Source organism: Chionomys nivalis, chromosome 7 (assembly GCF_950005125.1).
Source record: "Chionomys nivalis chromosome 7, mChiNiv1.1, whole genome shotgun sequence".
Classification (NCBI taxonomy): Eukaryota; Metazoa; Chordata; class Mammalia; order Rodentia; family Cricetidae; genus Chionomys; species Chionomys nivalis.
The window spans coordinates 61,699,758-61,709,989 of NC_080092.1; the positions used below are offsets into that span (position 1 = coordinate 61,699,758).

General features: G+C 48.8%; 1 protein-coding gene across 1 annotated transcript; it reads left to right on the forward strand.

Moving 5' to 3' along the window:
• Positions 1–5,054: 5,054 nt before the first annotated feature.
• On the forward strand, positions 5,055–10,002 carry Spaca3 (sperm acrosome associated 3). Its single transcript, XM_057776698.1, has 4 exons — positions 5,055–5,307; positions 6,019–6,177; positions 6,501–6,579; positions 9,936–10,002. The coding sequence occupies exons 1-4, from the start codon at positions 5,121–5,123 to the stop codon at positions 10,000–10,002; spliced, it is 492 nt and encodes a 163-aa protein (XP_057632681.1). The 5' UTR covers positions 5,055–5,120.
• The last annotated feature ends 230 nt before the right edge of the window (positions 10,003–10,232 follow it).

A 10,232-nucleotide genomic window follows, 5' to 3' on the forward strand; every position in this document is an offset into this window, starting at 1 on the left:
AGGAGTGTCTGTTGATACCCTGCAGGCAGGTGCTCCCATGGGTGTCACAGGCCGTTTTGCTTCACTTCTCTTACTCTTTGGGCTTTAGGGACAGCAGTGCAGCTTTAGCCCTGGGCCTATGTACACTGAGCAATTGTCATCTAGATAGAGGAGGGAGGCGATTTGTGGATCAACATTAAGGAAGAGTATTTTTTGAAGGGAGTTCAGGGTTGGGATGAGCCACCTGGAGGCAGTGGGTTCACATAGCTGTATCTGGGAAGCCATGTCTGTTAGAAGGGCAGAATCATCCCTTGAAGTACTGTGTGTGTGTGTGTGTGTGTCTGTGTGTGTGTGTGTGTAAGCAGAGGTGGCCAGGAAGAGTTGTGATTGTATACCACTAACCTGGGCAGGAGAGGTAGCACAGCTGGTGTAGTGTTTAGCCACCATATCTAAAGTTCTAGGTTTCATCCTCAAGCATGGCATAAAACTGGCAGGGTGACAAATGCCAATAATCCCAGCACTTGAGAAGAGGGGCAATATCACAACTCCAAAGTCATCCTTGGCTGGATAGTGAATCTGAGCTCAGACTAAATTACACGAGACCCTGTCTGATAAAGCAAAAACAAAACCGAGAAAATAGATGCCTCTAAAATGCTCCCAGACCTTGAACCTGGAAGGCACAGTCAGTCTCTTCGAAGTTCAAGGAGTGAAGCATGTTCTAGAAGACGAGCTCACAGAGCCAGGGAGTTCCAGAAGGCCCTAGGTCAATCTGGAGTCTGCTTTCTTGACTGTTCTCTTCATGCCCAGTGCTGGGACACTGGCAGGATCGCAAGGGGTGTCCTGAGCTGAAGCAGGATTTTGAGCCACAGTCATTGCTGTCATTGTCACCACAGTTTCAGCTCTGGTAGGGAGACTCCTGATCTGTGAGTCCCTCTCCCTGAGTCCTGGTAGTGTTGACTAAAGGGACTTGGAAACAGCAAGGCGGTGGTCACAGATGGAAGGAGAAAGGGAGGGAGAGATTCTGTTCTAGGACAGAGACTCAGCAGAGAGACAGAGAGAGGAGAGAGAGAGAGGAAGGAGAGGTAGGAGGATAGGGGAGAGAGAGGGAAGTAGAGGGAGAAGGAGATGGGGAGGGAAGGAGGAAGGGAGGGAGAGAGCAAGGAGGGGAGAATGTGAATACCAGCTTTGGTTGGCAGGTCTCTGGTCTGTGAGTTACCACCAGGTCTGTCTCCTTAAACCTGAGGACCTGCTGTGAACTGCTCTAGATACACGTGTCTTGAAGTCATTTTACTACAAAAAATACTATGAAATCAAAAAACACTCCCTGGGTAGCAGTGAACTTGGTTTCCTCATCTATACATTGAGGATATTAATCCCAGCTCTTTGAATAGTTAAGAGGATTAGATGAGATTAAGTTAGAAAACACCCACAAAACACCTGGTCCTGCAGAGCTGAAGGACTCAGCGAAGGTAATAATTATCTCCCTCCCCATTCTTTGAGAAGGGCTCACACTCTCACTGTGACCATGACCTCGGTGTACTTGAGTTTAAGAAGTATCCATTGAACAGCCACTTCACACTCAGTTTGCCTCTCAGGATATGAAGATAAATAGGACCAGGCCATTGTTTTGTGGAAGTTCACCTTGGGGACTGCAGCTGACATATATTACAATCCTGTGTGGAGATAAAGTTATTCTGCTTGTCTAGGGAGATGGTGCCCGACAGGAAAGCCTGACTGGGGATTCACCTTGGTTGTGTCTCATCTTTGAAGCATTGAGAGGAGCTATCTGTGCAGAGGCAAAGAGATATCCACAGTGCTAGACAGCAGGCTTCACCCAAAGAGTGAACCAACCATGTGGTATCACCAGAATGGAAGGTCGCGAGTGAGGGATGAGCCGGCTTTACTGCGCCATGGAGGGGTCTCTGGACCATGTTGGGAGCAGTGACGGGGGAGCTGTCAAAGAGCGTTGCATGACCAGGCTTTGCATATCGGTCCATTCTGGCTCATGTGATGAGTAGGAGGTCTGGAAGAGGTCTGTCACTAGCATAAGAAAGCCATGGGGGAAGACGGAGTGGTGGTTTGCACTTGAGAGATTGTGGCCTTGGAAGGAAGGGTCAACAGGGCATTGGCATTGATTAATTGGCTCTGGGTAGAAGAAGGGCATAGGCTGGAGAAGTAAAGGACAACATCCATGTTTCTAGGATATTTGGGGAATCAGGTGCTCTGTGGTAGAGTAGAACAGAACAGAAGGGCAGAATTTGGTGGCGACACTATTTCTCTTCAGTGAGTTGAGTTTGAGGAGACTGTGGGGTATTGACAAAAGGTGTCCAGGGGTCAGCTGCTTCTCATTTCTTAGAAAAGGTGCAGTAGAAGGCCATGGCCCTGCGGTTGATGTCACACCAGGGGCGTCCTAGGCCTTCCTGATGTGGAAGAGAGAAGGGTTCAAGATAAAAATGGCTGAAAAACATCTCAGCAGCTAAGATGGGAGCAGATAGGGGTTATGCAGTGGAGGAGGAGAAAGCCACTGTGGGAGGAGGAAGCCTGGATGAAGGGAACATTGGAGGAACCAACAAAACTCTGATTTCAACAGGGAAGTGATCGGCAGGTGGAATGTCCACAGGGCACCTGTGAGGCTAGCCAGCCAGCAGAGGTGTCCTGTGGGTGGGGAGCGGAAGCTATGACTCCAGATTAGCAAACATGGAGGAGAGAGGTGTGGTGGGATATACCTGCAATCCCAACAACTCACGAGGCCAAGGCTGGAAGATTGCAAGTTGAAAGTCAGCCTGGGCAATTAGCAAGATTTTGTTTCAAAAGAAAATGGACAGGGGGACCAAGGGACTGGTGATGTAGGACAGTGGCGGGGTACTTCCATGGCATGCTAAAGACCTTGGACCTGATCTCTAATACTAGGAAAAAGAAAAAGAAAAAAAAAAATGAAAAGAAGACAAGACGAAGGGACAGGGAGACAGTGGTAATTTTTCTCTCAGAAATTTGGATGAGAAGAGCAGAAAAGAGGGATGGGCACAGACAAGGATGAGAAACAAGCAGAGACATTTGGAAGCTGGGGCCCTAACCCAGGGCATCCCCACGGAATGAGAAAGAACAGGTAGAGATGAGTGTCGTGGGTACTGGGAGAGAAGGCATGCCTGACAGAGCATGGCTGCCAAGGAAAGAAGAATTGCGCTCAGAGCAAAGAGGGACGTGAGGGATGTGCTACTGGACCCTGTCACGTGGAGAGCCAGTGGCCCAGAGAGGAGACAGGCCAACATCTCCAGATACCCCTTATGAGAATTCTGGGAGCAGGGAATATTCATGAAGATCGGGGTTACATCAGAAATCACCATTTCCCCAGAGCCCGAGCCAGGCAGCCTGATGTTTTAAAAATGACCTAGTGGTGGCCTCTTCTTATCTTTGAGGACAAGTTGTTCCAGGCATGAAGGTCATGTCCTGAGGATGAGGAAGGAAACCAGGAATAAAGCAAGATGGTACCATCAGTACTGTCTTCCACATTGACCTTGTCCTTACTCCCGAGGACTGGTAACACGGGGGGAGTTTCTGATGAATTTGAAGGTGGGATGGGGCTGAAGCAGGAAGAAGGAAAACAATCCTGCTTTTCTTGGTGTCCTAAGGGGTGAGGTCATCTGGGAGCTGAGAAGTGGCTGAGAAGTTCGAGGGCAGTAATGAGGGGTTTTGAAGCCCTTTTGATGGAGCGGAGAGAAAGATGATCAAAGACAAGCATCCGCATAGATGCTAGTTCACAACAGAAACAACGGCAAGGCTGTTCTTAATGCCAAGAGCCAATATCTTTACACTCATTTTCTCTCTTATTCTTTCAACCATCTTCTGAGGCAAGTACTATTAATTTACCCCATCTTATAAATGAAGAAAAAGAAGCTTGGTGAATATCCTAAGCTTAAGACATAGGAAGGAGCAGCGGTGGGCTTCAAACTCATGTGTGAAACTATGCCCTTAGTCACTTTGTCATCCTCCACACGTAGGGTGGGAGGTTGAAAAAAAAAAGAATACCTTATGCTTTTAATTTTTCAGTGAGGAGAGTAAGCATACAAAGCAGCAGGTTCCCTTGTGACATTTTTATACACACTCAGTTTGGATTGGTCCTCCCTATCTCTCCTATCTCCCTGTTGCCCCGCCCCAGGTTAGATCCTTCTTCTACCTCTAATATTCCCTATTCCATCTTCTTTTTAAAACAATTTAAACATTTTAAACTATGTGTGTGTGTGTGTGTGTGTGTGTGTGTGTGTGTCTATGTGTCTGTGAGTTCTGGTGCTTGTGGAGGCCTAAGGAGGGCATCAGATATTCCGGGGCTGGGGTTACAGTGACTGTGAATTTCTTGCTATGGATGCTGGGAACCAAATCCAGGCCCTCTACAAGAGCATCGCATGCTCTTAACTGCTGTGCCATCTCTCCAGCCCCCATGCCATTCCACTTTAATAACACACAGAGCACACCTATTTTGGAGATTGTGTAAGTATGTTTTGCCTGTGGGCAGAGTTCGTGGGAGATGGGGTAGATGTGTTTGGTGGTGTGGTCACGGGGAGAGTTGAGCAGAAGGCTGAAGACATGGGGAAGTAAGAACTGATGATAAGATGAAGAATAGCAAGATCACAGTGTGGCAAAGACAGTGGCGTCTGAGGAGGGGAAACCACAAGGTTAAGGACCAGCAGTGGCCGATGTCCCCATCACATGGGAATCTGCCCACAGAGCCAAGTGACGAGAGTTGAGCACTTGGGATAGGTAAGTCTTAGGGAGCGTTTGCAAGGTGAGGATATAGAAAGGATGGATGGCCAAGAGGGAGACTTCAGCGCTGTTCAGGATCTGTGTGTGGGAGGAGTGCCTTCCACCTGAGAGGGCTCCATGATGTGACCCGAGGGACCTGATTCTGGGATGGGCTGGGAGGGAGATCCCTAGAGTGGGGCTTCAGGAACCTTATCTAAGGCTTCAGGAGCATGTCTGGTGTCCCATCAGGGATGGAGCCTTGTCTTCTGTCTGCCCTTTCTCTCATTTCCCAATGTACACTCAAACCCTGCCCTTCTTTTCTTCTTCCAAGGGGCAGCTGTCTGGACCCCTGGCTGGTGAACTGTCTGCCATCCCACAGTTCAGCCCCCTCTACCTTCCACTGCATGGAAACTAGGAGCCGGGCTTCCAGAAGACAGATGTGTCCACCTGGGATCACTTGGCTGGCCCTGGCCTATCTGCTCAGCTGCCTGCTTGCCTCCAGCAAGGCCAAGGTCTTCAGTCGTTGTGAGCTGGCCAAAGAGCTGCATAACTTTGGGCTGGATGGCTATCGCGGATATAACCTGGCAGATTGTGAGAACCCTTCTCCCTCCGCTCATTCTCTTGTCTGTCTTTCCTCCTACTCATTCAAAGGCCTTGGAGGAGGCGTTCTGAGTTTAATCCCTCTTGGTAAAACCAGAAGCCAATGAGGTGGATGGCACCCACCTTCTGAGTTAACCTCATCCTAGGCAAGCAGCAGGCAAGTAGATTAGAACCATCCCTACTGCTAGCCAGGAAGTCAAAGGAACCAGCAGCTTTGTAGGTTACACTTCATCTTGATCACGAGGAACAAATACACCTGCTGAAACTTAGATGGCGAACTGAGCAAACCAATAATATTGCCGACTAGAGGCACTTTCAGGAGACTGTAAAGCCCAGTCACATCTAGATTCATCTTGTCTCTAGTCCTGCCCCCCTTTGTAGAGCTTGCTTGTGTCTTCCTAATCTTGCCTCTAAACATTTAGCTCTCCTAAATCCATTCAACAAATGCAGCCAACTTTTCTATATACTGCACAGTGAGAGAGTAGGAAGAGTGACAGTCCTGACCCTTGCTTTGAGGTAATTGTATATAATTTTGGGGCAGTCACTTTGACCTCTAGACTGATCCATCTGCAAAGTAGATGCAAGGAGACCTGTTGTTGGCTCCATGGTGTTGAGGAAGCCAGTGTCTAGGAATTTATCTGTGAACCCTTTGTCTGTGGTGGCCCAAGAACCTGACCTCAGAGCTGTGTCTGTCCCTTGTAGGGGTCTGCCTTGCTTACTACACAAGTGGGTTCAATACAGCTGCTGTGGACCATGAAGCTGACGGAAGCACCAACAATGGCATTTTCCAGATCAACAGCCGGAAGTGGTGCAAGACTCTCATCCCGAATGGCCCCAACCTTTGCCAGCTATACTGCACTGGTGGGCTAGCCTCTTTTTCGAAGTTTAGTTTTCTTTCCTTGTCTCTGGGTAGAGATCCCCCAGGAGATGGATAAGGGTCAAGTGGGGATGGAAGGCTGGCTATGAATCCAATTTGGGGTCTAGGCTGAGAGATGGTCTTAGAGCTACAGGGATAGAGGGAAGATTGTGGGAGAGAGGGGTAGGGTGACATCTTCAGAGACAGGGGAGTGGTGTTTCCAGAGATGCAGAAGTGGTGTGTGTGTGTGTGTGTGTGTGTGCGTGAGAGAGAGAGAGATAGCACCCCATTCTCTGCCCCCTCATTGTTTTCTCCCCTCCCACCCCAGATTTGTTAAGCCAAGATCTCAAGGATTCTGTCATCTGTGTCATGAAGATAGTTCAAGAGCCCCAGGGTCTGGGCTACTGGTGAGTAACTCCCACTGGAATTGTGGGAGTTGTAGTCAGAACTGGAGGGTAACATTAGGGAACTGACCTTCCATGAGTATCCACTTTATCCTAGGCAACACATTTCTTTGACTTCATGAACCAAACCTCACAACCAGTGTTGGGAATTTTGAGACTCCAGATAATTCTGGATGAGACAACCAGGGAGGATAGCACTGGCAATCACATGACCACACATCTCAGTCCAAATTTTATATAAAAACTCAAGGTGTATAATAGATGGTAGATGAGGTTCTTTGCTTGGATCATGGGTAGGGCTCTGGAACCCTCCTCTTCCAGTTGTTTTTTCTTACCTACTTCCAGAAACATGTCCTTTGAAGTCTCCTCACAATGGTGAGGTTGTCTGAGCATCGGGCTCTGACCTAGATGACTGGTTCATACAACCTGTGTCACAGTTGCCCAAACTCTTTTGATGTGTGTTTCCCACCGGAGTCTCCAACCTCCACTCTACTCTTGCTTATGAAGGAGAAACCAGAAGGGCAAGGAAGAATCTGGGAAAGGTGAACCACTCCAGGGGTGAGGAACACCCAGACCATGGACAGATATAGCAGCTAATGAGGCCAGGGAAAGAACAGTAGGAGACCTTGGAGCAAAAGAGAGGAGGAGAAAATAAAGAAGGGGAAGGATTGGTGGATCTGTTGGATGCTCTTGTAGGAATCTAGGTGAGACATAGGATTTGGAGAGGGACAGGTGCACCAGGGATGGATACAAGAGAGAGAGATAAGGGGCGGGAAGGGATTCAGGACTAGGTGAGGTGTGATCTAAGAGACAGAGAGACACTGTAAAGGACTGAATCTTTTTGTTTTTGTTTTTTTGAGACAGGGTTTCTCTGTGTAGCTTTGGAGCCTGTCCTGGAACTTGCTCTGTAGTCCAGGCTGGCCTCGAACTCACAGAGATCCACTCGCCTCTGCCTCCCTAGTGCTGGGATTAAAGGCATGCGCCACCACTGCTTGCAAATGACTGAATCTTGAGATATTCCAGAAACATTACTTGAAACGGACACTGCTTTGTTGGTCTGAGAATAGTTGAAACACTAAGAAGTGAGTTTGGGGTAAGGCCAGCTCTGTAGGACACAGAGCGTGTTTATAAAAGCAGGAAGGGACAAGGCCAGCTCAGGTGTTATTCCAAGAGCTTGCATCCTTGGTACCCTTACTGCAGAGTTGAAGACCTGGTCCTAATAGGTGAAGCCAAGGAACACCTCTGTCACACTGTAAATACTTGGCATGGGTGACTCTTGAGTGTCTGAGGCTAATTGGAAGAAGTGGGTCCAGAAGGTCCAGAGCTGTCCATTCCTGTCCACTCCCATGCACTGGAGATGCAAGGCTGTCTGTCCATTCCTGTCCACTCCCATGCAGCACTGGGAATGCAAGGCTGTCCATTCCTGTCTACTTACATGCAGCACTGGGAATGCAAGGCTGTCCATTTCTGTCTACCCAGATGCACTGGGGATGCAAGGCTGTCATTCCTGTCTACTCACATGCAGCACTGGGGATGCAAGGCTGTCCATTTCTGTCTACCCAGATGCACTGGGGATGCAAGGCTGTTCATTCCTGTCCACTCACATGCACTGGGGATGCAAGGCTGTCATTCCTGTCCACTCCCATGCACTGGGGATGCAAGGCTGTCATTCCTGTCCACTCACATGCAGCACTGGAGATACATGGCTGTCCATTCCTGTCTACGCACATGCACTGGGGATGCAGGTATGCAAGGTCCAGGTAGATGCTGAGCTTCAGAGATAGCTGAGACCTGTCCGTGTCCTCAAGTATCTTATAGTCTAATGCGATAGACAATCAACCTGTCTTGATTGACAGTTATTTAGAAGCCTTTCCAATGCACTATTAAGCACTGCACTCTTTGACATTGACATCACAATGGACACTAGATTTCACATCTTGGGATTCCAGAGAACTTTGTGCTCTAGGACCCTATGTTCTTTTTTATCTTCCTCAAGAGAGCAGATGTGATAGGACTGGGAAGACAGGTAAGCCCATGAGAATTGCTTGTCATGCAAGAGTGAAGACCCGAGTTGGGTACCGAGAACATACGTTTAAAAGCTGGTCATTTGTAATCCCACCATAGACAGGTAGAGACAGATTTTTGAGGCTCGCTGGCCAACCAGCCTAGCCTAATTAGTAAGTTAGTTCCAGGTTCAGTGAGAGACCCTGTTTCTAAAAAGGACAAGGTGAACACTTTCTGAGAAATGACAATCTAGGTTGACATCTAGCCTAATACCACACACACACACACACACACACACACATGGGGGGGGGCGGCGGATGGTCCCAAAAGAGGAGTATAGTAGTCAATCATGGAAAGACCTAGACTGGCAATCAAGACATGCTGAGTGTGCATACAGCCGTGTACCCTGAGTGGATAAGTGTACATCACAGCCCAAGTTTTTCCTTAGGAAAATAGGGGAGATAATATTGACTCAATCAACCTCTAGGCCAGCTGGGGACAGGAGGGAAGAAGTTATAAGTGGGTGAAGGGCATGGTGGTATGTAGACTGTGAAGGGCTGTGCACATACACGGTGGTCTCACTGTCCCCAGAAGCGCTTGGGTGTAGGAAAGGAGCTTTGTGCCTAGGCTCCAGATTCCAGCTCCTAGCCCTTTGACGAGGACATAGGTAAGCTTGAGCATACTAGTTTGTATCTTCAATGATAAAATAAGGCAGCTAGATATTGACTTTTAACAGCTATTCTCTTTCTTAAAAACCACCTCCTCTAGGTTAGCTCAGCTTATTTGTTGCTTCCCATCCTCTTAGTCCCCTTGCTTAGCCTCAGCAACCTTGCTTCTCTTCAGTTTAGAGTCCGGTACCTTTCCTGCTATCTGAATAGCACCAAGGGATGATGTTAATGAGGATTGTGTGTGTGTGTGTGTGTGGGGGGGTAGAGACAGGGTTTCTCTGTGTAACTGTGGTGGTCTAGGCTGGCCATGTGTGTGTGTGTGTGTGTGTGGGGTCAGAGACAGGGTTTCTCTGCGTAGCTGTGGTGGTCTAGGCTGGCCATGTGTGTGTGTGTTGGGGGGTTAGAGACATGATTTCTCTGCGTAGCTGTGGTGGTCTAGGCTGGCCGTGTGTGTGTGTGTGTGGGGGGGTTAGAGACAGGGTTTCTCTGCGTAGCTGTGGTGGTCTAGGCTGGCTGTGGGGTGGGGCGGGGTTAGAGACAGGGTTTCTCCGTGTAGCTGTGGTTGACTAGGCTGGCCTCAAGCACACAGAGCCAGCCTCTGCCTCCTGATCCCTGGGATTAAAGGTGTGCACCACCACCACCTAGTTGCTAATGTGGATTCTTTTCCTTCTTGTTTTCTACCCACAGGGAGGCCTGGAGGCATCACTGCCAGGGCAAGGACCTCAGTGATTGGGTGGATGGCTGTGACTTCTAAGATCCTCTCTGGATGGACCAAGCCACACACTGCTGACTGGGAAGTGTGGCTTTGTTCCTGACACAGGCTTGGGAAGACAAGCCAACTAATAAAAGTCTAACTTGATGTGTAAAATATTTCCCAGAGTTCTGCAGGTCTGCAGGCACCCAGCTGGAGCCAGAGCCTCCTCTTGTCTCATCTCACATGCTCACCTGGGCTTCGTTTCAGGTGGACTCCAAAATGCCCATCAC